We start from the raw sequence: 27,374 nt of genomic DNA, 5'->3' as shown, positions 1-27,374 counted from the left end.
AAACATAGTTTTGCATTCATATATAACAATTCCAAATGCATATGCCGGTACAGTAAATACATATAAATGCAACCATTCCTCCTGAGGTCATTCATAATAATGCCTAGCTTACACCCTTTTGACGAGGGCATGCAAACGGTGACTGACTTCCAGCTCCATTCCTAAATTTTTAACCTCCTAAAAAAACACCTCTTGGTTTTCTTAAATCTTTTCTCGTGCTTTTTTCCCCCTCTGCTTTTCAATGGTATGATCTAACAGTGGTACATGCAAGCAAGTGTACATGTACAGCAGTGTGAAAAAGCGTTTAACTTCTTCCTGATTTCTTACTTTTTTGCATGTTTGTCACACTTACATGTTTCACATCATCAAACAAATTTAAATATTAGTCAATGACAACACAACTGACAACAAAATGCAGGTTTTAAATGAAACTTTTTATTATTAAGAAAAAAACCCAAACCTACATGTCCCTGTGCGAAAAAGTGATTGCCACCCAGTTAAAACATAACTGAGATTGAGATCTATCAGTCTGGAAAAAGGTTATAAAGTCATTTCGAAAGCTTGGGGCTCCAGCGAACCACAGCGAGAGCCATTATCTACAAATGGTGAAAACATGGAAGAGTGGTGAACGTCCTCAGGAGTGGCCGGCCAACCCAAATGATTTTTTTCTCCCTTAATATTAAGTTTCATTTAAAAACTGCATTTTGTGCTCAGGTGTGTTGTCATTGACTAATACCTGAATTTGTTTGGTGATCTGAAACAATCAAGTGTGACAAACATGCAAAAAAACAAGAAATCGGTTAGAGGGCACTTTTTCACACCACTTAAGTAAGACTCCTACTTACTGAAGTACAGTACATGTCCTGACATTCCCCAGCACACACCACTAGAGGTCAGTATCGGCTTCTTAAGCCACTTTTTCTGAGAGTTGAACTAAAGTGTGGAAGGCCAGAGAAGGGCCAAGGTCGTCGAGAATATCATTTCGGTAAATCCAATGACGAGGAAAAAAAGGAACTGCCCTTTAAATCAAGTACGTTTTACAACTGAGTCTATTTCAGTCTGACACAGCGACACAACCAGTGAGTTTGAAATAATGCATGACTGTAATGCATATGCTGGTGTAAGGTGAACCATCGCTACGCCTAAGATTGCAACCTAAGAGTGTGTGATAAGTTGGTACCAATGAAATAATCAGTGTGTGAGTGTGCTCTTTGGGGACACGGACGAGAACACTTTTCACAATGGATGCTGATCATAGTTTTCCTAGAAGTATGCTGCTATGTAGAGTCGCTCCACCTCCATGGTGATCATGTGGTGCGGGTTAAACACAGGCCAACAGGGGAAGGAGGGCAACTTGAATCTCCTCACCTTTCAAGGGGCAGAGTGCAAGATAAGTACCAAAGAGAGGAGGAGTACCGTAAGTCAGAAGAGAGTTTTCTACATCTGTGGTGTTGTTTGCGCTGCTTTTGGAGGGTCTGTGCTTTAAATAAATGACATATTGGTTCAAATCCTGGACATGTGGGACAAAGGTGACACAGAGAAAGGCTCAGTTCAGGAACCACGCAAGCATTTCTCTCATTCCATTGAGGAGATTCTGAGGAAGCCCACTTGTGTCAGAAGAGAAGCAAGAGCTCATGACACTTGGTCTGTTATTAAGAACACCAGGATATCTAACCAGAATTTATGTACAGGTACAGTATGTTTTTCCTAATCATTCCAAATGCTGTCTGCTTTTACATACACATTTTAACATCAATAACTCATTTGTTCCCTATAGAAAGTCCACGAATCAGACGACCTGAAGAGTCTCTAAAATCCAGTACAGGCTGTGCAAGTGAGTATTTTTTTTATCTGGTTAATATGGCAGTGACTACTGGTCTCAAGGTTCTTGTGTTTGCATTTATGTGAAAATTACAACTTTATTCTAAGACTTTTTGTCGATGTTCTCATAATATATATTTAACATATTTTTATATACTTTTTTTTGCAACATTATGACTTTTTATTATTCATCATGAGTTTATAACCAGCTTTGTAGGGTGTTTTTACTCACCTCGAAACTTTATTTTTTATTTTACATTTTCCTTCTTTCTCTTGTTACAATTTAAAAAAAAATAATGTTTTTTTCTTTAATATTTCAACATTATGCTACTAAAATGATACTATTTTTCCTCATAATATTTTGACATTGTTCTCGTAAAATTATCATTTTTTGTCATTGGATTACAACTTAATATTTCAACTTTACTATTGTAAAATTATGGCTGATATTTCAATGTTTGCTGTTTTTTTAGTTTTCTTGTTATATTATATTTTTAGAATTTGCAGCAGGCCAATAAAAAAATAGCCTTGGGCCGCAAATGGCCCCCGGGCCACACTTTGGACAACCTTGGGTTACAGGGTTGCATCCATTTGTTTTATCAATGAAATACAACGTTTCTCTGAATATTACAACTTTTCAACGTTATGACTTTTCACATTTGTCTCATTTATAGATAACAGTACAATGCTGATAGTTACAGATAGTTATAGTTACAGTCTCTCATCTCTTTGTTTACAGATGTGAGAAAAAAGAGGCAAACCAGGGTCACTTTTACACCATTCCAGGTGCAGGAGCTGGAGAATGTGTTCCAGCAGACTCACTACCCAGATGTGAACACCAGAGAGCAGTTGGCCTCATGTCTGCACCTCACTGAGGGACGCATACAGGTGTGCACACATTATTTGTCACAGCAGTATGGTATTTGAATGTTAAGGTCTTGATTGTTGAAGTTACATTCTGACATAGTTTTGTGCCACTAAAATAAAGCTGTAACATGAATTACAATACCTGAGCATATCTTTGTTAGAACAACTGTTTTGATAAGATATTTATGCTCAAAAGGTCAGAGGCACAACAGCATGGTTTATTATTTAGGGCAGGCCTTGGGGCTGTTTGATAATGATATATGATTATCTGGTATTTAATGCAAATATATTCACAGTGTATGTATTCCTTCTACAGATCTGGTTTCAGAACCGTCGAGCTAAATGGAGGAAAAGTCAAAGCTTAAAGGATGCCCAGCAAGCATACGCATCTATTAACCCCCTGCTCTATTATGAGGTATCTCTTCATTCAGTACATTTTGTACATTTTTAATATCCAGTGGAATCATTTCCCCCATAAGAAGTAATGTAAATACAATTAATTTATTCTAGACACCCAAAAATATGAACATAAAACACATTTTATAGAGAATAATTATCGTTTTATAATACATGCAGAAAACAGGGTTCCCATGTGACTTGGAAAACCTGGAAAATATTGCATCTCTGCTTATAGCCAGCACAGCGACCCACGAGACGCGACCAGTCAATCAAATTTACATTTCCACTTAGAGCAGTTGTGCAACGCAGTGCTTCCAATTGACTTTGTTGCTAGATGTAGCGACTTTTCAGACCCCATTAAAGACTTGGCGCCTAGAGATAAATTAATGGCAATTAATTGCAAATTCTTTGTCAGGAAAATGAACGTATTCCCAAAAAACAATTCCACTGTATTTCAGCCCTGCCACAAAAGGACCAGCTGACATCATGTTAGTGATTCCCTGGTTAGCGAAGGTGAAAGTATTGATAAGGACAAAGGCTAAAGATGACTCTGTCATCCTGATTGAGTGTGAATAACAGACTGGACGTTTTAAAAAGGGGCTGGTTCTAACAGACTGGAAGTTTTAAAAAACGGCTGGTGCTTGAAATCTTTCTTTTTCCTCTGTTAACCATGGTTACCTGCAAGGATGACAAGCCGTCAAACACCAAATCATTTGACAACCGGGGCATACGAAAACCGAGCTTCTAATGTATAACAATAAAATGTTTCAAAGTCAATAGTGCAAAATAAGTAAACAAGAGCAAAAACTACTATTGGTGCTCATTCAAATCCTTTTGGGTTTTTTCCCCCACAGCCCTCTTGTGTCCAAGGACACTTCCCTGAGGTGGCCTTTGGTTTATAAACAGTATACCAATATCAACAAGGTCAAAATATGGACAGCAAAACAAAAAAACACAGATGTTTGTGAAAGAAACAAAGAAGAGACCTGAAAAATATAAATCTCATCACGCTATCAATCTCATCACAATCTCATCACCCTTGGCATCGCTACGATTGTTACGACCCCTACAATGCAGTGCAGTTAAACAACACTGCAAATGACAAATCACAATATTAAACATATTGTTAAATGGATTTCCATCAAAACTAAGCATTAGTAAGTATAGAATATGTAATATAGATCTTGTCTTGTATTGGATCATTAGATACTCTTTGTCAAATAAAATATAATATTAAACATAATATATGAATGGTTCTACCAGGACGTCATCATCAGTGTGTTCTCTTCCGTGTCCCAACCAGAAGCCACAACTGGTGGCAGCGTGTTGGCTGCCATTTTGCTCACATGTGTCGCTGCAATCAAGATTGTTCCTCACAGCAAAGTCACCCCCCACACATAGGACATGTCACAGGAGTCTGTATTTGGCGGCCGACAGCCAGAAAGGGACCACTCCTGTACATGATGACACAATCAGGTTGTGACAGTAACATCACAATGGAATAATACCAATATATGTTTGTTTGTACACTCCTGATAAAAAATGTAAGATCAGTTGAAAAATTGCAAGAATTTACGTTTTGTACTGTTGGATCTTAAGGATGTTCCAAATAGAGCTTCAAAATGCAAAAAGAAGAAATGGGAGCGAGACAAACGTTTTTTGAGCAAGCAAGACTAGGACCTGAGTAGCTGCGTCATTCTTGTTAATCACCTCAAACATTGTTGTGGACATGTTTGATGCCAGTGTTTCCTGGCTTGTGGGAATGTTTTGTAAACTTCTCTTGCCGTCCATCCCCAAATGTTCTCAATTGGATTTAGGGTAGATCAGGGGCACACGCAGGATGGTCCAAAAGAGTGAGGTTATTCCGCTGGAAAAAGTCCTTTGGCAAGCGGGCATTGTGAACTACAGCATCGTCCTGTTGAAAAAGCCAGTCATTACCACACAGTCAAGGGCCTTCATAAGGGATGCAACATCTTCACTGCCGTTTGACGCCCCTGCACAACATCAAGTGCCATTATTTCATTTAAGGAAAAAACACCCCAGATCATGATAGCGCCATGTGGAAAACATCTCAAGTGAGATCTCCATGTCATGCCAGTAGGACCGTCAAGGTTCCATTTTTTCTCATCGGAGAAGAAAACTTTTTCCCACTTTTCATTGTCCCATGTTTGGTGTTCTCGTGCAAATCACAAACAGGCAATTTTGTGGCGTTGAAGAGGACGAGGCCTCTGGAGACCTTTTTTTCTTCTTAAAAGCCTTCCCACATGCCGTCAGATGGTTATTGGACTGCACTCGGCACCAGTAACAACCTTTATTTGGGCCAAGTATTGTCCCTTGTCTTGATGTACAGCCAATCGGATCCCCCGGCTGGTGACATTTTTGGGGTCTACCACTTGGCTTTTTTGTTCCATAATCCTCAGGATTCAAATGACCGTCTTACTGTGTCCAGCCTCAGCAACGATGGTACGCTACGAGAGGCCTTGCTTATGCAGCGCAACAATCCGATGACGTTCAAAGGGAGAAAGCTATTTTTGCCTTTGCCATTAAGAGATCGTGACTGTGAGTACCTAACAGAAAATAATAGTGAACAACATTGAATCCACATTTTTGCCAAGATTTTGGCTTTTTAAAGGATGTGGTCTTAAACTTTTGATCAGCTGATGAACAGCCTATTTTACTTTAATGATTGTTTGCAATAAATTGCTTACTCACATTTTTTTTGTCTCACTCCCATTTCTTTCTGTTTGCATTTTGAAGCTCTACTTAGAACCTCCTTAACATCCAACAGTGCAAAATGTACATTTTTTTCAATTTTTCATCTGGTCTTATAATTTTGATGAGTAAATATGTACAGTGTATCCCATCTATTGCACTATACAGTAATCCAAATTCAACACGTTTTATTCATAATGTGTGCATTCTGATTCCAAAAAAATGCTAATTTTAAACCTGATGTGCCTGGAACATGGTCATACTGGGATAGACTTTGACTTCAAATAAATGATTGAATTCAACAAAACACGTCGTTAGTGTTGTTTTTTTTTAACACAACAAGACCACCATCATATTTTGTGCTGTGGAATTGTGCAGGAGAGATTTTATTTTCATGACACCACATTTCTCTGTCAGCGATAAGATAATGTGTCGCCTTCCTTCTTCATCTGTTTGACTTTCTGACAACCTTTGCTTATCTAAATTTAAGCTTGTAAACTGAGGTTACTGGCAGGTCAGCAGGGGAAGTTGGAGAAACATAATAAGGAACCAATTCTTTGGCAAGTCAGTTCCGTAAATATGTTATGAATGTATAATCTTTTAGAATGATAATAAGTGAGCGGTTATACTTCTGCCAGTGCGTATTATCAACCTTATAAAGTCATATACACTGTAGATAACGTTAAGTAGATATATGTCTTGGGTAACTTCGAAGTGAAGCAGCAGCCATAATAATAATAACCTGAATCATTTTTTTAATGTAATGCATTGTTGAACATCACTCATCATTGTGTAACGTAGCTAATACCGCTTGAATTGTCTAAAGCAGTGGCGCTCAAGCATTTTTCAGTATTTCTGAAGTTCCAGACTACCCCATTTTTGGTTGAAAAAACATCACTATGAGATTTATTAATGTCCAAAACAATAGCGGTCTTCTATGAGCCATTTGAAATTAAAAAATACATAACAGTGAGAGTGATATCTGGCCCAAAAAAATGACAAAAGCTCCTCATATCTGCTCCTTTCTCTGAAGACCTCTAAGGTAATTGCCAATTATAGCAAGGATAGCACAACACAGGCTTCACTATCAACACTCATAAATGACTAAGCTGATTAAATGTGACAAGGTCTTGAGTGCGGTTAAACTTTTCACCCCGGTCGTATCCTGTGTTTATTGCAGGGGTGTCCAAAGGGCGTCCCGGGGGCTATCTGTGGCCTGCAGCTCCGGGAAAAATAAAAAGGGATCATTTCAGAAAAAAAGATGAAATATTTATACGAGGGACACAAAGCCGACATGCTGGCTGAATGTACATAACACCTTAGCGCAGGGGTGTCCAAAGTGCAGCCCGGGGGCCATTTGCAGCCGTGGCACATTCTTAAAAAATAATTTAACAAGAAAACTGAAAAAGAAAAGGAAAAATTGCAAAATCAGCTGTAATTTTCAAAAAAAAAGTTGTAATCTAACGAGAAAAAGTCATAATTTTACGTGAATAACGTAATACGAGGAAATGTTATTTTTTAAAAGCCGTAATATTATGAAAAACAAAATGTATAAAGGTGTAATGTTTTTGTATAATTTTAGGTTGCATAAAAAGTTATAATGATGAGAAAAGAAAATTTACAAAGACTATTTAAGAAATTAAATAAGAACAACAATAGGAAAAAAGAGCACTCTAGCTCATACTAATAATATCTATATCACAAAGCTGAGAGGCAGATTTGCTTTACAAAATATCAAAGTGGCCCTGGCATCATTTCATTTTTTGGTATGTGGCCCTCGCTGGAAAAGTTTGGACACCCCTGTCTTAGCATATTGGATTGATGTTAGCCTTTTTTCCCAAACTAAAAATAAGTGTAAAAATGGCCCCCCTTAGATTTTTTTTAATTGGATATGTTGTGCTGTCATGTACTCTAGAATGCTGCAGTGGAGGTCTGCCGTTATAATTAACGATACACTACAGTGGGTGGTGTTGAAGCTTGCACAGAGACCGGAAGGCCGGCAGGTGGCGCCATTTCACCCATGAATAAGCAGAAATGACGCTGTGTTTTGCTCAAAGCACAAGGCTTGATTTACAGTATGTGCTGTTATTCTTATTTTTGAGATCTTTTCCAGTTACTGAGGGAGGCACATATAAGTATTCGATCTCGTTTTATTTTTTTCTTTCCATTTGCTGCCTGGCCTCCAGGGAAGGGGGCGGATATTCCGCATCTCCATCCTCCACCCCGCCCGCCTCTGCACTGGAGGAAGAGAGCAGCAGGAGAACCGCAGACCGACCGACAGGGCGGGAGGAGGTGACGAAGAGAGCCGGACAGTGAGGGGCGATGGCTGCCGGTGCAGGATGCGGGGAGTCGGTTGATCAGTACCGAGCCGAGGTGGAACGGCTCGCCCAGGAGCTGAGCGAAGCGAACAGGGAGAAGATCCGTGCTGCAGAGTGCGGGCTGGTGGTCCTGGAGGAGAACCAGGCGCTGAAGCACAAGTGTGCAGAACTGGAGAGCGAACAGGAAGCTCTGAGGAAGGAGTTGGAACAATTACAGGAGGTAGGAGTGCTACACTTATTGCAGGCAGGTGAGAGCACAGCATGGTGGAACCCACCTGGGAGAAACAGGAAATGTGCATTTCTACTTGAATGTCTCCAACAGATGAAGAACCTTTTTTTCCTGCATCATCAACACCTAAACTCTACCAAGGGTGAGGGTAATGCACACCTTTTCCAGCACTTTTCAACCACTTTCAATCTCTAATCCTTACATTTAGCTTATATTTCGTTTTCTTTATTATCCTGTTCCAATCTGGGGGTGTTTTTTGTGCTCAAATTTTGTATAATTTTGAGACTTCAGCAAATATGGCAAGCTTGCAGCAGGTACTTCACGAGAGGTCAGTTCAGCGAGCATCAGAGTTTTTGAATGTTTTGCTTTTGCTTTGGTTTCGTGTTGGGATTAGAAACCAAGACTTCATCATTCCTCCTTATCTTCAATCGTTTAAAAGATGATTATACACTCCAAAATATAAATGCACCACTTACAGTATGTTTTGCCTACCATCTTTTATGAGCTGAACCCAAAGATGTAAAATGTTTTCTTTATACACAAAAGGCATAACTCTGAAATATTATTCACAATTCTGTCTAAATCGGTGCTAGTGGGCATTCATAATCCATCCACTTTACAGCTGTGGCATATCATGATGCTGATTGGACAGTGTAATTATTGCACAGGTGGCCATGGCTTGGCCACAATAAAAGGCCACTCCAAAATGTGCAGTTTAACTGTTTTGGAGCACACAGCATCCATCTGTTTCTTATATGACGTGTACACATTGGTTTCGCAGGTGAGCTGGAGCCTATCCCAGCTGACTTCAGGTAAAAGGCGGGGTCTACAGTACACTGGACATTTACAAGTACGGACAATTTGGAGTCCACAGTCACCCTAATGTGTTTTTGGAACACGGGAGCTCATGCAAACTCCACGCAGAGATGCTCCGACAGACTGACGGGCTGACGTGCTAACCACGAGGCCACTGTGCGACCCACTTAGCATCGAGCTGAAGTAGTGGGCATTCACAGTGAGACAGCAGCAAAGCGCTGCCCGCCTCATATCTCACATTTATGGATTTTTGTGCAATGCTAGATGATGGCGAGAGGAATATGATGATGACGAGACGGACGAAGAGATGTAAAAATGTGACCCGAGAGGGTTGTGCTATATTATGTTACATTACATTGTATTATTGAAGTATTTCAATGACCTTTTTGGACAACATTATTGTGTTTTTCTTTTGCTTTGTAGCAGTTCGGGCACCTGCACCCTTTCGGTATGAGTTAATATGTAAACCAGGGGTGTCCAAAGTTTTCCCACCAAGCGCCACATCCTGAAAAATGAAAGGGTGCCAGGGCCACTTTGATATTTTGTAAACAAAGACATATAGATATGCTAGGAAGTTATGCATATTTAAAAGCATATTATTAGTGTGAACTTTGGTAATACATGCATGCACCACTGTTAAAAATAATCCCACAATTTTCACATTTTTATGTCTTTATGCTTCGCTGATAATGTTTATGTTTTGCATTGAGTTTTTGTTCATTTGTTCTGCGGTCTTTGAACGCACCATACTCGCTGTGAGATGCTGAAGTGAAACTTACATATAACTTCTACGCCTTGACTCCGTGGTGAATACATAGCCGAAAATGGAAGGATGCAGGGGCCACTTTGATATTGGTAAACCTAAACTGGTACAAATGCAAAGAGTTGTGTATATTTCAAGAAAAAAAAAACGGCATCTCAGCTTTGTGATATACAGTAGGTGAAAAAGTGTAATGTTCCAAATATTTCACATTTATTCTTAAATAATCTTTGTAAATTTTCTTCCCGTCAGATTATGACTTTATTCCAAGAATATTTGAACTTTATTCAAATAATATTATAACTTTTTCCCCAACCAAATTTTCCATAAATTACAACTTTATTTAGTTTTTTTTGTTTCTCATAATATTACAACTTTACGTATTTTTTTCTTACATTTTTCAACTCTCTGCTACTGAAGTGAAATCATTTTTCCTTATTATATCATGAGTTCATTCTTGTAAAATTGCAACTTCTTTCTCTTTAGAATACGACTTTTTTTCTTAATATTTTGACTTTTTTTTTATTTCTGATGTTGTTTTTTTTAAATTTTCAAACAATTTCAACTTTCTTCTTGTAAATTTTCTTCTCGTAATTATGACTTTATTCCCCTAATATTTTGACTTAATTCTTGTAACATTAGAACTTTTTGCACAAACAAATTTTTTTTTTTAAATGACAACGTTATTAGTTGTTTTGTTTGTTTTTCATGTACCAACACTAAAAAAAATATTTCTTTAATATTTTAATGCGACTAAAATTACTTATTTTTCCTCAGAATTAGGGATTTCCAATATTGGCTTTTTTGCCGAAAACCGATATTGTGTCAATTTTCTATTCCGATATCAACCGATACCGATATGTGGAACATCACATATCTTTTTCTTGAGTAAAATTGTTCTAAAGTAACTATACTCTTAAATGAGTACAGTTGTTTTGTGGGCTCCTCCACCCATCTCTGAGTAGATAAATCATCTATTCCATATTTTACATAAGTTTTCTTGTTAATTTGCTTTTAAGAATGTACCTCGGAGCAATTAAAAAAACAGAAATGCACTTTGGACACCCCTGATGTAACCAATACCCAACCCTGGAGGTCAGGATAAATGCATACTGTATGTCAGAAAGTTATTCATTTATTCATATATTCATTGTCGAGGCTGTAGTTTGCAGTGGTGTAGTACAAAGACTGTAGTCCTAAGAGGCGTGTGCATTATTTTGGTGGTCTTAATTCATAGTTGAATCATTTCTTCGTATATCATGCAGTCCTAAGCCACAATGACAATGTTCAGCATGTTGAAATAATATCAGCTATATATGTCAGTTGTCATCTCTTCATTGTGACCTCTTAGGTTTTACTCGTCACTCCGTGCTTTCACCCGGCACGGAACATTTTCTGGAGGTGATATTACTTCCACAAAAAAAAACACCTCCCAGTCCTATCTGTGTGTCGCACGCTTCCATCGCTAAAGCAGAGTGCGAGCCTTCCACTACAATAATATCACTTTGCACTGCGGTCTGCATGATAACAAGCATATACTGTAGGGAAACTGTAGATGGAACTGGAATTGATTCAGGGGTTGTGTGGCCCATGCATCTCACAATGAGTCAGAGGAACAGCATATTTTTAATTTTTTGCAGCCACCAGCAATGTATTTTAACATGAAAAAAAATACTATGTAAATAAAAGAAGGAATGCCAAAAATGGCCTGTCTTTTCTGCAGAAAACAGATTCTGTATTAGTTTATAGATACGTGATAATACAGGTCAAATGTACAACATGCATGTACCACTGTTAAACAAAAGTCCACCAATTTTTACATGTTTAGGTGTTTTTGCTTCACTGATAATGTTTTTTTGTCAGGCGTTGAGATTTCGTGCTTCGTTCTGTTGTTTGAACACACCATCGCTGCTGTGAGACGCAAAAGTGACACTTACATATAACTTCTACGCGTAGACTCCAATTCCATCTGTTCACTGATCGTCTAATGTCATCATTCATTAGTGGTGAATACCCAAAGCAGGGGTGTCCAAACTTTTTCCAGTGAAGGCCGCATCCTAAGAATGAAAGGATGCAAGGTCTACTTTGATGTTTTGTAAACCAACACATGTACATATGCTAAGAAGTTATATTTATTTCAAGAAAAAAATGCATCTGAGCTTGATAATATAAGTGAAAGCGCGTATTATTAGCAGTCTGAACTACGGTACAATCTTCACTCGTTTTTTTCCACCATTTTTGCTGTTTTTTTTCCCAAACTTTCCAAATATTTTCAATCTTTGTAAATTTTCTTTTTGTAATATTATGACTTTATTCCCAAAATATTCTAACTTTTTTCCCACCTCAAACATAATTTTTTAAAAATTCCATCTTTATTTTGTTTTGTTTGTCATAATACTACGACTTTTATGAAATAACTTTATCTTTAACATCTCAACTCTTTGCTACTAAAATGACATCATTTTTCCTCATAATATTACGAGTGTATTCTTGTAAAATTGCGCCTTTTTTCCCATTACAATACCAACTTTTTCTCTCCATATTTTGTCTTTATTCTGGTAAAATTGCAGCTTTTTTTTTTTCATTTCTGTTTTTCTGTTTTCTCTTTCAACTTTCTTTTTCTAAATTTTCTTCTTGTAATTACGACTTCATTCCCAAGATACTTTGACTTTATTGTTGTCACATTAGAACATTTTTCTCAACTTAATTTTCCAAAAATTACAACTTTGTTTCTCATAACATTACCACAGTACAAAGTACAAAATAACGTATTTTTTCCTTCATATTTCAACTTTGCGCTACTAAAACGACACAATATTTTTAACATAATATTGCAACATTATTCCCATAAAATTGTGACTTTTTCTTGTTAGATTACAACTTTTTCTCTTAATATTTTGACTTCATTATTCTAACATTTCTGCTGATTTGATTCATTTTTTCTGTTTTTTCAAGTGTTTTTGTTAAATTATATTTTTAGAATGTGCTGCGTGCCGATAAAAAAACATGCCGCAAGCCACAAATGGCCCCCGGGCCATACTTTGGATAGCCCTGGCCTATACATTTTATACTTTAAAATGCGTTAATAAGTGTGTGTGAGGCATTTTGAAGGAAGAAGGGGGAGGGTTTTGGGGTTGAATCTAATCTAGTGATTATAAAGTGCAGTACCTTGTGTTACCGCATGCTGGTATGTACTGTATGGAAATACAAAGCTTTGAGTTCTTACTCGTTATTAGCATCAACATGGTGGCTTTTTGCTCTAGTTCACGTTCGCACGCCCATACCTACACATTTTCACATGCAAAAGTAGTCAAAAGGGAATAAAACGTTATTAGGCTGGGTTTTCAGGGGTTAATTAAAAGCTTTTTTGTCATAGTCACATCTCCATCTGGGACGGCTGCAAGTACGATAGCAGGAAATGCATGTAACTGAAAGCAGTTACTCACTCTTTATTGTCTTCTGCTCTCGTATTCTTTTCTTAACCCCCCGCCCCTCATTCCCACTGCATGCCCGCCAGCCCCATCACTCTCTCCATCCGTGTATCCCAGCGTGTATGCGCTGGATGTTTCTGGAGTGCTGCCTAAGCCATGACAGAGGCCCATTACTGGGTGGTTGTGGCTTGTTAGTGCTGTCTCTGGGCAGATCAAGCTCTCATAGGACACAAGAAGAAGTACAAGAAGGAGGAGGAACAGGAACAGCCTCAGCCGTGTGCTTGACTGGCCTTATAATGACGACGACGTTACAATTATCAGTATGATCAGTGAGCACTGCATCTCTCCTGTCATGACATTCATGCTGAATTTGTTATGTTTTCCTCTTGCACGTAAATGCTTGAGAAACTTCTCAGACACTTACTTAATGGATAATGTCAGCATGACATCTGTCAAAGACGATAAGCTGTGGAAGTTTTGCACGTTTCATTCTGCCTTCAAGAAGCTCGGCATCTTTGTTTTGCTTCCTGTGATTGTGTTGTTATTCTTATATAAAATTCTTGCGTGTCAATATTTTATGACTGAAGAAGAAAAGAGTTATTCCCTGCTAATGTATGGCCTGAGTACAGAGGCAGTGTGCAGACCACAAATCATGTAATCAGTGGAACCTCTAAAGTCCTACGCCACTTAAGTCATGCAATTAGGGGAAGATATGCTGTTCACACAGTCGATATGAATTATATTCAGCGCAAGACCACAGTTCTGCAAGTAGGACCTTATGAAATCTCTTGTATTTTTTTCCCAAATTCCGTTAAAAAAACATTTTAATTCAATTTTTTACCTTTTACACTTATTTTACTGCGATAGTTTGTGCTTTTTGTGTCAGTCAATAAACTGTCCGTTAATTAAATGAAAATTCCTACGTTAATTGATGCAATAAATCATTGGACTATTTTTCCCCGTACAGTAATCCCTCGTTTATCACGGTTCCAGATCCAATAAGTGAAGTAGAATTCCTTCTTCGTTTACGATCTTCTAAATACGTGTTTTTAACATGATTAGAGCTCTCTAGACATGAAATAACACCCCTATAGTTTCCTTTACATTCGTAATAACCAATATAGTATGGAATATAAGCATTTAAGACAGTTTATCTTAACAGAAGGGCTGGTGGACAGGAAGTAATGTTGGGGGTTCGGAGTTGAGTTTTAGCTTGTTGTGGGCTATGACAAGAATCAGTAGCCCATGTTGTTATTGTTATTATTATTATGATTTTTATTCTTATTATTATGTTATTATTGGGCCTGAGGTGAGATCATTTAAACCTGCAATAAAAACCTGTTGTTCCGGTGATCAAGTCTGGTGCTTGTGACACCGAACACTATTTACTGTATATTACTACATTCACTATTTGAATGGATTTCTTTATTCCTGGTATTTGTTTTTTTTAGTTAAATTAGCCATTTTTATGTTTGACAATGCTTCATTTTTGCAAAAAAAGTACTTAACATTTGCTTCAATAAATATTTTTTGACAAATAATGGGCCATATTCAACCACGAAGGAGTATGATTTATTAATTCATATATGTTTGAAAAACCGTGCTAGAGTGAAGCTGCGAAATTTGAAATGCGGCGTGGGACGGGCCTGTACACAGGTTAAGGATGTACCTTCTGCCATCCAGCGGAAGAGCATTTAACTGTTCTGTCGCTAAATGTTGCTCACATGTAGGCATGTCACGATAGTAAATTTTGCTGGTCGATAATTGTGCTCAAATTTATCGACGATAATCGATAATTTTGTCCTTGAACCATATTATCATTTGGCTTATTATTATTCAATGATCATTTTGTCATGTCACATTTGCGCCACTCAAGCATTGTGTACGTGAGGAACAGAAGACGCCTACTAGAACACTCACGATGTCACAGACCAATCCTGTCAAAACAACTACACAGAGCAACGCAATAGGTGGATAAAAATAGCCAAGACGGTGAGCTCAAATGCAATGTTGCTGATATCTCCCAGGCAATTCCTACTGTTGGCTTTTCAAACCTATTGAAAGGTTGCATTTCTTTTGCAATGTATCGAGCGACACTGTGAACGTGCACCATTTTGCGATGTTTCACTTAATATTTACTCCGTCGATCAAACGCCTCGTTGACCATCGAGAAGAAGGCTTTGCTTCACATCCACACTGGAACATTCGGCATTCGGCTTAGAACCGATTCCTTTTGTGCCTTCATTCATACTCGCGTCTGCTCGCTAACTGCTCGCTCTCAGTCTACGTAGCCCCCGCCTCCACTACTGGGACAAAGAGGCTTAATAGGCTAGCTGAGAAGATGCTCGCACATGCAGAGTGAACCCTCTTGTCATCCAGCCTGTGTTCCACAGATGGAGCAGACGCGTGTAAACGTCAATTTATCGAGGGCTCATAGTTATCGACCTGTTTTTTTTTTAAATCGTTCAATAAATCGATATATCCGTTATCGTGACAGGCCTACTCACATGGATAGATCACCAAAAATACATTGTTGTAAAAAAATATACATTTTTGTACCACTGAAGTGAAATTGGACAATTTCCCACGCCATACCTGATGAAACACACTCAGCGGTTGGGAGTCACACAACTCAAGAAAATCAAAATAATACTTCAAACATTAAGAACAGAGGAGAAGCCGTATATAAAATGGATCGATATTAACGACAATTGTGCAGTGCATTGGCAGTGGGCAGTCGAGGCTTTTATGTTCCCCCCACATTTCCAAATGTTAAGAGATATGAAGGTAGTGCAGGTGTACGTAATGTTGTGGCCAGTCACTGCATAGTATATGTAGGAAGCGCATCTCAACCAATCATTCATATCAATGCAAACTGTTGCTGACTTTATCAGTGCAAGGGACTGATGGGATGCCCAGGAGGATACATAGTGCTCATCGACCACCATGCATTTCTAGTTTTAAACAAGAGATCACTTCTCGGTCATAAATCATTTAAACGAGAGGTCAAGGAGTCGTAAATCAGTCCTGAGGATGCATTACAGTTTTGTCAGCCTCCTCCTTTGTCTTTGTGCTCCTCTTACATTCGCTTGCAGTGGTGGAGGAGCAGCAAAATAGAGGCAAGCAGTGGATCAATAACATCCTCAGAGGGTTTTGTTGCCTCTTTTCTTCCAGTTCAGTCCACCATCCCCCCCTCCATGGCCTGTGGCCCTACGCCTGTGCGCCCCCACCCTCTTTTATATGGTACCCCCTCGGAGTGAAGTGGGGATTTTGCATCAATTTCCCCCTTGGTGGGGTCTGAAGTGAGCTGCACTCTACTACACTGTATTGTACTGTGTATGTATGTAATGAAAGGAAAGGAACACGGACACATTGACATGTTTGATTTTGTCAAATGTAAAGCTTTAGAGAATATTTAGACCTACTGTATGAAAAACATACATGTGACATGTTAGTTAGTAGTAGTCCGCACCGTCAAGTAAGATCAAAGTATAATGTTCCAATGTGGAAGTACTATTATTCATTCAGTTAAAGGCAGGTAACTGTGTTATATCGTATACCGCAGGTGGCCTTTGACCTCAGCAACAGGCTAAGTGATGCAGCTGAGCATCTTGATAAGGTCCTCAATGCCCTTTAATGTGTTACACTGTTTTGTGTGTGCGTGTGTGTGTGTGTGTTTTCATGCAGAAGCTGAGGTGAAGGTCGTTCGTCAGCACCTTTTTCCCTGCATGTGGGTGTCTCGTGTCAGTAAATGCAGCAGGACAGGGGGTGGAGGGGTGGAAGGGTGTTTGGGTGCGGATGTTGTGATTGAGAGCGAGCGAGTGAGCGAGGGAGGGGCGGCGGAGCGACAGAGTGGTGGTGTGTGACTCCAGTGCATCACTCAGATCCCATTGTTGTTTCTGCTTGTATGGTTGTGTTGATGTAATGGAGAAGAGGGCAGGAAGAGCCACCCAGGGCCTGCTTGTATGGAATGAGGGGCGGGGCATAAACAGGACCAACAGACAACGATGAATGGTTTTGCCTTTGGACTCCTGTGGAAGAGCCCTGAAACGCAGCGTGCAACGTTTATTAGTGTAGAAAAGTAGCAAATCAAGTCAAGTGGGTACACTGACGTGTGACGTCTGGGGCCTGCGGCTTTTTTTTTATTGGCTTTAAAAGTGCAATGTATACATAAAACTAAAAAAGATACATACATATTAAGAGAAAAAAAATGGTAATGTAAAGAGAAAAAGTTATAACTTTGCAAGATCATAATATGAGGAAACATAACATCATTTTAGAAGCATACATTTAAAACATGTTATGGAAAGGAAATTGTTATTTTTGGGAAATTTAGGTTGTGGAAAAAGTTATAATGTTATGAGAATTCTATGGGAATAAAGTCGAAATTACGAGAAGAAAATTTACAAGAAGAAAAATGAAATATTTGGAAAATAAATAAAAAAACGGCTGTAATTTTACAAGAATAAAGTCCAAATATTAACAGAAAAAAGTCTTCTTCTAACAAGGAAAAAAATTGCAATTGTACCAGAATGAACTTATTATGAGGAAAAATAATGTCATTTTTAGTCGGATCGAGTTGAAATATTAAAGAAAAAACACTTTTGTTTATTTTAAAGTCATACTATGAGAAACAAACCACGATAATCCAACCCGTGGTGCTGAGGTGAGCAGGTGGGACGGTGAGGTGAATGGAGGAGGAGGAGGTTCTGAGGGAGCGGGAAGAGGTGGCAATGTCGAGATCAGAGGGGGGGTTGGCTTGTTGATGGCCTTGAATGTATGCAGAAGGATTTTGAATTCTATTTGAGATTTGACGGGAAGCCAGTGGAGGTGCTGCAGGATGGGTGTGATGTGAAATGAAGGGGTTGGCGTGATGATGCGGGCGGCTGAATTGTGGACCATTTGAAGCTCATGGAGGGATTTGTGAGGGAGGTCGATGAGGAGAGCGTTACAATACGGGAGTAACCAGGCTGTGAACAAGGATACAGGTGTAGTATGGGGGCTGACGGAGGTGATTGATGTTGTGTAGATGGAAATATGCAGACCTGGTAGGCCTGCCACGATAACAAATGTTGCTGGAGGATAATTGGCCTACAAATTATTGCCGCCTTTGGCATATACTCATTGCACAGTTATCAATGAGTGTCTGATTTTGTGGTCTGATTTAATGTAATTTTGATATTTAATTTAAATGTATACAATATTTGTATGCATGTAGTTGTCATACTCTTCCTCATTTCCTTTACAAAATGCCTTAAGAAATTCCTCTAAAATGCACATTGGACATATAATTATGTGTATTAATGTTAAAAATATTACATAGGTGATTTGCTTGATTTAAATAAATAAATAAATGGTAGAAATAAATATAAAAAATAAAAAATGACGTAAAAATTAATTAAAAATAAATATGACAAAAAATGACATGAATAAAAGTGTCAAAAGTTAAAAAATAAACGTTTATTTTATAAAAGTGTAAATAAATAATACAAATACAAATGACTTAAATAAAAGTGTAAAAAGTAATCAAAATAAACATTTCTTTAATAAAAGTGTAAACAACCAATAAAAATAAACCGATTTAAATAAAAACGTGAAGTAATAAAAATGACTTAAATGAAAGTGGGTCATGACTTAATGACCAGTGGAAAATGTGGGTCCCGGTGCCAATTTGAACAGGGCCGGTGCTTAAACAGTGCCCAAACCGGGTGCAGGGCTGGTGCTTAAACAGTGCCCAAACCGGGTACTTAAAAAAAAAGGAAAACATACAAATTTTGTCCAAAACCAATGCCTTTTTATTTTTACAGAATTTTGTGACATGCAAATTAAAGAGAATAGTAATTTAAATACTTGAATAATATAAATAAAATAATGATGTAACAATAATGGAGAGCAACAGAGAAATGTGTGTGCAGTGCTGCTGTTGAAATGTTAAGGCGGACAATAAAGTTTAAAAAGAGCTTGAGACTCTGTATTCCTCTGTAGCTATCCGCCATTACCGACAATACGTTACTTGCACGATATCACCTTTCAGCACTTGTTGCAAATGGCTAAATGTGCATTAATTTCGCACAGAAACGAGGCACCGATAGCTACTTAGTTTTTGGTCCGGTCACAACCGTTTCCGATGGCAGTGGTGCCATTATGATACCGAGTTTCGGTAAGCATCCCTGGGAACTCTGTGTCCTCATGCTGCGCCACCTATCATGTTACGCCGGCATTGGCCGCGGATACGAGGTTGTGGACGCCTGACACTGAAGTGGTATCTCTCGATCCTTCTGTCAAAAAGTAGGTTGTCTTGTGTTGGTAGCCGGTGGCTGCAATAAAAGTCACTCAGTAGAGTCACTCGGTAGAAGCCTCATGAGTCACTTCCGCCAGGCTGCAGTGTGCAACTAGTCTTTCCATTGTCTGTGTGTCTTTGTCTGCCTCAGCTCCTCTTCCCCAGCAGAAATCTGCTGCAGAAAGACGAGACGATGTTATCAGATGAGTCCATTGTGCATCACTCCGTTTCTCTTATATCGCCCAGGCGACTCTGTCTGGATATAGCCAATAAATACACATTCTGTTTTAGTCCTTCATTGTCCTTTACATTATTTGAATGTTATTTCTCTTATTAGTGCCACCATAAAAAAAAGCAGAGAAAGAGTACAATCAGAGAGAATGTTGGCGCATGCAGGAGAGAGGAGACACTGTAGGTTGCCTTCCACGCAGGCGGCATTAGTGCTCTAATTCTTCTTCACCCCAGGCACGTTTCTAAAGGGGAAAGTATCCACTCAGTGCTTAGTTGGCTGCTTTAAAGGGATTATAATAGAAGGAGGAAAGTATGTTGTCATTTTTACACAGAATAAGCAGTAAAGAAAATAATGCAAACAGCATAGTTCATTTTTGCTGCCTTCTTTAATTGTTTTTCCTTCCAGTCGGGGTTCTCAGTGAGGATGACTACAACAATATGTTTTATAAAATAATCATGGGGGGGACCGCCGCTGAAAGAGGCTGGTCATCTAGTCCGATCAATTCAATTATTTTTTGTTTTATTTCCAGGCGAGTGTTGTTCAGCATTTTGGCTGCATTATCTGCTGTTTGACTGATGATCACGTCATGAGCCTCGAAACCTCACCATACTCCGTCAAGTGTTTGTCCTTCAAATACTGTAGTAAATTCAAGCTTTTTAACGTGCTACCCCGGTGAGATTTTCGTGGCATGTTTCACAGGTTGCAAAATGTATATCACTCTCAGAAACGCCTGGTTAGTTCCACATGGCAGGCATGATTGTTTTGGGTTTGGCTTGCCTGCGCAGTGGGAAGGAAAGTGGGCGGGGGGCGCTCGCTACGGGCTGCATGCTGCAATAGTACAACCCGGAGGTGATCGGCTTTTGTGATCGGCGTTGAAAGGCATTTATCGGCGTATGCCGATGACGTGCTTCTTTCACAGATCGGTGGCCCATCGATCAGAGCACCACTGCCTAACATGCATGTTTTTTTGTCTTTCCATTTTTAAAAAGATGCTTTCCAAGACTATACATTTGTTGGATTGATGTAAACGTGGGTTGCGTGAGGAAATGTGGGCACCTGGGTGACACTACTGTATTTCAGGTGATTTTAAAAAATCTATATTTACGTGTACAGTGGTGTGAAACCGTGTTTGCCCCCTTCCTGATTTTTTTTTTTGCATGTTTGTCACACGTAAATGTTTCAGATCATCAAACAAACTTAAATATTAGCCAATGACAACACAAATGAACACAAAATGCAGTTTTTAAATGAAACTTTTTATTATTAAGAGTGAAACTAAACCAAATCTACGTGGCCCTGTGTGAAAAAGTGATTGCCCCCTAAACCTAATAACTGGCCACCCTTAGCAGCAACAACTGCACTCAGTGAGTCTCTTACAGCGCTGTCTCTTTCATCTGGAGGTCACAAACAGATGGCCAGACAGTCTCCTTCAGGTTTTTGTAGACAGCAAAATTCATGGTTCCATTTATCACAGCAAGTCTTCCAGGTCCTGAAGCAGCCAAACAGCCCCAGACCATCACACTACCACCACCGTATTTTACTGTTGGTATGATGTTCTTTTTCTGAAATGCGGTGTTACTTTTACGCCAGATGTAATGGGACACACATCTTCAAAAGTGTTCAACTTTGGTCTCGTCAGACCAGAGTATTTTACCAAAGGTCTTGCGGATCATGACAATGTTTTCTGACAAAATTGAGATGAGCCTTAATATTTTTTTGTTCAGCAGTGGTTTTCGTCTTGGAATTCTGCCATGCAGGCAGTTTTTGCCCAGTTGTTGTGGGGGCTTTTGTGACCTCTTGAATGAGTTGTCACTGCGCTCTTGGGGTCATTTTGGTTGGCCGGCCACTCCTGGGAAGGTTCACCACTGTTGCATGTTTTCCCCATTTGTGGATAATGGCTCTCACTGTGGTTCACTGGAGCACCAAAGCTTTCGAAATGACTTTATAACCTTTTCCAGACTGATAGATCTCAATTACTTTCTTTCTCGGGTGGGGCAACGAGGGGCCATGTAGGTGTGGATTTTTTTTCTCACTTCATGACAAAAAGTTTCATTTAAAAAAGCATTTTGTGTTCAGTTGTGTTGACTAATATTTAAATTTGTTTGACAATCTGAAACATTTAATTGTGACAAACATGCAAAAAAATAAGAAATCGGGAAGGGGCAAACACTTTTTCACGCCACTGTAATTATGTCAGCACTGACTTTGTGAAACTTTGATTATACACTTATTGACCAAATTTTTGCTGTACAAAAAATAATCATTTCAAAAACATATTTTTTTCTTTTTTCCTTCCTTTCTTACCCACTTTTAGCCTCGCTGACCTTCCACCTCCTGTAATGACTGGCCATGTAAGCAATGACTACCAGTGTATGCTTCCTGAAGAAGTGTGCCCATAGCCATATGTATTTTTAACTGTGTGTGTGTGTGTGCGTGTGTGTGTGTGTGTGTGTGTGTGTGTGTGTGTGAGAGAGTGAGAGAAAAAGGAGGGAGAGAGAGAGAGAGAGAGAGATTGCCTGAAGGCCACGTATGCCGTGTGTTGTTGTGGTTGCCTTACTGCTGGTGGCCTGGCAGGCGCATTACGAAGCATGCGGAGGGTGACGTTGGCTTTGACACAGTTACAGATGGTCCAGCCTGTTAGCACTTCTCCATCTGCACAAAGCATTTCATATTCAGTGGATGATGTGAGCCACCAGGCTAATTTGCTTCTTGATTCCAAAATAAACCTAAAGAGGATGTGCTGCTTTGTCATTCAACTGCTCAGTTAATGACCTGATCTCCTCGTCATTATGGTCAATCAGATGATAGCATCATTGAGAGGCGGAATCCGAAAAAGATCAATTAAGAGTCATTTCTTAGTCAAATCTACCAGCCAGCACCCGCGTTCATTGTCTATCAGCCAAGCACACAATAGTCATTCTGGGAAGGAATCCAACATTCGTTCTTATCGCAAGCAGATTGGAGCCAAATGCAATCATTCTAACAAGACACATCTTTTTAGCTAAAAGCGTCCTGTCCTTGGCAGTCCTTCCGATGTCACGCAGCATGCACGCACCGCTTTGTGCATAGTGAGAAAGCAGCAGATGTGGATCGTTGTCAGTCACACGCATTGTCCAATGTAAAGCCAATTAAGCCCTTTTAGGACATTAATCCTCTTGTAATATAGATACAAGGCACTAAAATGGTTTTCAGAAAAAATCTGGCGTTTGACAGCCCTGCGCAACCTGAAGCCAGCACTCGCAACTTTCTTTGGCCCCATGGCGGGTTATTTAGCAGTCACACTCTGTAAAAAATAACAGGTAGTCAGCAATGTGTAGGGTTCTTTGTTTGCTTCCTCCATCTTCCTACAGTAGAGGGTAAACAAACTCATGTATTATATACAATATTGTACGAAAACCAACGCAAAATTTTGCCGGAAACTTTAAACGAAAACTGGGGCCTGCGAAAACCAAGGTTTGACTGTAATTCAAATGTGTGTTCCCGCTAAAGGAGTTTACCCTGTGTCCAGTGAGTGTATATTTGATATTCATGCAGGCTCTTCTAGCATGAGATGACATTTTCCACTATAATGTTCCCCGATGTTACTATTTTTAGCTATCAACTGTGACTGCAACGCCATGGCTTCTGGGCCCTGATCACCCAGCTTTACCCTACTTGTGAAAAAGCGCCTCTGTGTGTGTGTTTTTTTTTAATTTTTTTTTTTATAGATGACACATCTCTTGACTTGGCAATTTTCCTCATGGCTGGAATACACATGGGGACTTTTCCATGTCCTTAACAAGGACAAAACATGTGTAGAGGGCATTTTCTCACAAGAAGCTCTGCAACGATGATTATTCATGCATATAAAAATTAAATATATGCATATAATATGCAGTAATTTAATTGATTCTTTTTATAAATGCTTTATCTTGTAATTTCTATGCCTTATAATACAACATACTAGTAACACATTTCCAGTGAAACCTCCTCGGTATTTTGTATGTGCTATTCTTTGGACAGCAACACTCTGTATGTTTTTCACTGATCAAACCTGGAAGAGAAATCCGTGCTTTTCAATGAAAGCGTAACATTTCGTCCATCCTGACGCAAACAGCTGTGTTGCTCCTCTGCAGAGGTCCTGGTGTCTCTGTCTGTGGTACTGAAATCCCTGATGTAGTCTGTTGGGCCGACCATCTGGATAGGATGCCACTGTACGTGTGCATGTGTATGTGTGCCAATCATGACAACTCTGCTTCGTATGAGTTAATACGATTTGGATGTTCCATAACTTCAATGCGACATGACTTGTAGCAGGGATTAGAGCTCAGCAAGCTGCCTTTTGGAGGACATTTCAATCACTTTTTGCGGAATTTCAAAAGAATAGACTACATTTTGACTGATGGATTCAAATCCACATCTAACAGGCGCTCAACTGGTGTTAAATTAATATCTTCTTCATTTTTAACATCAATCCACAAGGAATAGTTAAAGGCTAATGTTGGTTTTTACTCTAAATGTTGTTCATTAACCCTGAAAATGGACTCCAAGGCAGACCTGATGCATGCTGTTAATAATAGAAGATGGTGGCGATGGATGTAAAAATAGATATGCTTACACACAACACAGCTAGAGGACATCCTAGATCCCCTGACTCCTCATTAGCAGCCTGCACAGATGGGGAAGTATTTCAGAGTTGCACACTCCCCTTCCCGTATGGCCCATTTACACTGGGTCCCCCATAAGCTTCCCCTTCTATAGCCTGAGGGTGGGAATAAATGCAGGGGCCACACCATTGTCTGGACTTTATCCACTGAGGCACACCAGGCCGAGGAGCCTGAGGTTGAATGCGTTATTGGGCTTCCGGGTCCAAAAGAGCTGCCAGTCGCTGATTCTCTACTGTAGAACACGTTTATGACACCCCTTGGACTGACGGGCTGACAATTTTTCATCAAAATGACCCCATTTTATGTCCACAAAAGCATTTGACTGTGTATATTAATGTCATCTTAAGCGGGCACTTTCTAGTACTAATAAGAAAACAATGGACCTGGACTTGAGGAGTTGCTCAACATAGACGGGTTGTCTGACATAAACGAGTTCCACTGCATCAATATCGTCCTTTCCAGCTGTTTTTTCATAAAGCTATATCTGCCAAGCAGGATACAGGACAGAGCTGGAGTCATCATTACAATGACCGCAGCACACGTGCATTGTCAGTGTTTTTCACGTAATTAGCTGGAAAATGCAGAGCTGTCACTGTGATATTTATAGCTGACGGGAGGCTGCCCTGTAACAGCAACAGCCCGCTGAGAGCCTTGTTTAAGAGCAATGAGTCATCAAGTGTCACTTTCTGTGACTCCTTTATGTGTGGAGCACTGGCCAAACGGGGCAAAGGGACTTTTAGGAACACATCGCAATGCCTGTTTGAAAATATGGATATAGTCAACATACATGAATGTGGTCTTTAATGATGTTCATGGTAGCTTCATTGGAGACGCTCAATTGCCAATAGGTGAGAATGTGAGTGGAAATGGTTGTTTGTCTATCCGTGCCCTGTGATTGGCTGGCGACCAGTTCAGGGTGTACGCCAGCTCTTGCCCGAAGTCAGCTGGGATAGGCTCCATCTTACCTGTGACCTTAATGAGGATAAGCGTTGAATAAAAATGGATGGATGGATAGAATTAGGTGCATCTTTTGGGGAGTCTCTCTCATTTACATTGCAGGTTTCCTATGGAAAAGCATGAGATTTGATTTGGTTAATTTCCAGGTCTGGAAAAGTAGGGAAAATGGAAACTCAAGTATGGAAAACTATTCATGTTTCCAGGACTGTTACTGCTGCTTTCTCAAAGATGAAATTATGAGTAACTAAAAGAAATGGATGGATCTGTTTTTGTAAGGCGTTTCTAGGGAGGCTAGGATGTGAACGATGGGAAAATCCAAGATACTCATTGACGATCTAAGGCGCTGAAGTGAAAATGGAGGAAACTTTGTGGTCATATTCATAAAGGTCCTCTCAGAGACCGCCTATCCAAACACTGCATACTGTACTTGCCTACTGAGGCACAGCCATGCTGGAGCAGACTTGCCCAAACTGGATTTTGTCCACAATGTTTGTTACGATGAAGAATAGTCCAACTGCTGATCCAGTAATTGCCTAATTGGTGTAGGACGGGGGTGTCCAAAGTTCAGTCCGGGGGCCATTTGCTGCACGCAGCCCATTGTAAAAATATAATTTAAGAAGAATAACATCAAAATAATAAGAAAAAAGATGCAATCTAACGAGAAAAGTTAGAATTTTACGACAATAACGTTGTAATATTATGGGGACAAATAACAAAAACTTTAAATTTTAAAAAAGTGTTGTTTTTAAGTCAAACAAATATTAATTTTTGGTAATTAGCTTGGGAAAAAAGTTATGTTACGAAAAACAAAGTCAAAATATTATGGGAATAAAGTCATGCCATTACAAGAAGAACATTTACAAGATGAAAGTTGAAACTGTTGAAAAAAAATTTTAAACTGCAGAAATGGAAAAAAAAAACTGCTGTAATTTTTCAAGAATAAAGTCAAAATATTACGAGAAAGAAATAATATTCTAACAAGGAAAAAAGTTGCAATTTTATCAGAATAAACTCTGAATATTATGAGGAAAAATAATGTCTTTTTAGCATCATAGGGTTGAAATAAAAAAATATAAACAAAAGAAAATACGTTTGTAATTTTTGGAAAATTAGGTTGGGGAAAAATTCTAATGTTACAAGAACAAAGATAAAATATTACGGGAATAAAGACACGATATTATGAGAAGATTTGGTAAGTAAAAAGTTGAAATATTTGGAAAGTTAGAAAAAAAAGTAAAGCCTGAAGCTTTATCACAAAGCTGTGATACATTTTTTTCTTGCAATATAAAGAACTTCTTATCATATCTACATGTGTTGGTTTACAAAATGTCAAAGTGGCCCTTGCATCCCTTCATTCTTCACTATGTGGCCCTTGCTGGAAGAAATGTGGACACCCGTGGTGCAGGAGGTCCATTTTGTGTATAAATTAGGGCCATTGGTTGTGTAGTGGTTTACATAAGTGACTTCCATGCAGCTGGCACAGGCTCAATTCCCAGTCAATGCCTTATTCACCATTATTTTGTGAGTGCCAGGCTATGAGTATTTCTACTTTTCTACCTGCATAGGCTCCAGCACCCCCGTAACTCTAAAAACACTAATGGTGTAGTAAGTGGATAGTGTGGGAAAATAACAATACGGAATGTATTTGTTGTACGGTTGGTGCTCAGTGCAGTAGATGTTGATTTCACGTCACAAATTCTCCCTTTTGTGTTGTAAATCCTGTAAGTGGGGCCCTGTGGGGCCAGCTTTTCCCTGTGGGGTTCAACTGTGGGTGACCGTGCTGCTCGGACATTGGCAGCCGCGCCTCTGAAGCGAGAGTTTGAGCTCATTCAGTCAGAGAGTGCTTTGCATTAATTAAAGGTTTTGTTCTTGTTATCATTCGCCACAATCCCATTGTGGTTCCCCA

At 39.3% G+C, this 27,374-nt stretch overlaps 1 protein-coding gene and 1 long non-coding RNA gene across 4 annotated transcripts in view; both read left to right on the top strand.

The window, feature by feature from the left end:
* Positions 1-2,574: 2,574 nt before the first annotated feature.
* Positions 2,575-4,572, top strand: LOC129181633 (uncharacterized). Its single transcript, XR_008570470.1, has 3 exons — positions 2,575-2,709; positions 3,005-3,103; positions 4,391-4,572. It is a non-coding gene; the product is annotated as an uncharacterized LOC129181633 (long non-coding RNA).
* Positions 4,573-7,868: 3,296 nt separating this feature from the next.
* The window catches only part of bicd1a (bicaudal D homolog 1a), a 42,624-nt gene continuing 23,118 nt past the window's right edge, over positions 7,869-27,374 (top strand). For 2 of the 3 annotated variants that reach the window (XM_054777072.1, XM_054777073.1), the window contains exon 1: positions 7,869-8,337. In XM_054777072.1, coding sequence (XP_054633047.1) covers positions 8,122-8,337 — 216 coding nt within the window. In that variant the 5' untranslated portion in view covers positions 7,869-8,121. Of the gene's footprint in view, positions 8,338-8,439; positions 8,489-27,374 lie in introns of all 3 variants that reach the window. The other variant, XM_054777074.1, reaches the window with a different exon arrangement.

This window comes from Dunckerocampus dactyliophorus, chromosome 5 (assembly GCF_027744805.1).
Source record: "Dunckerocampus dactyliophorus isolate RoL2022-P2 chromosome 5, RoL_Ddac_1.1, whole genome shotgun sequence".
NCBI classification, from domain to species: domain Eukaryota; kingdom Metazoa; phylum Chordata; class Actinopteri; order Syngnathiformes; family Syngnathidae; genus Dunckerocampus; species Dunckerocampus dactyliophorus.
Note: the sequence above shows the minus strand (reverse complement) of the source record. Positions and strands in the feature narration are given on the sequence as shown.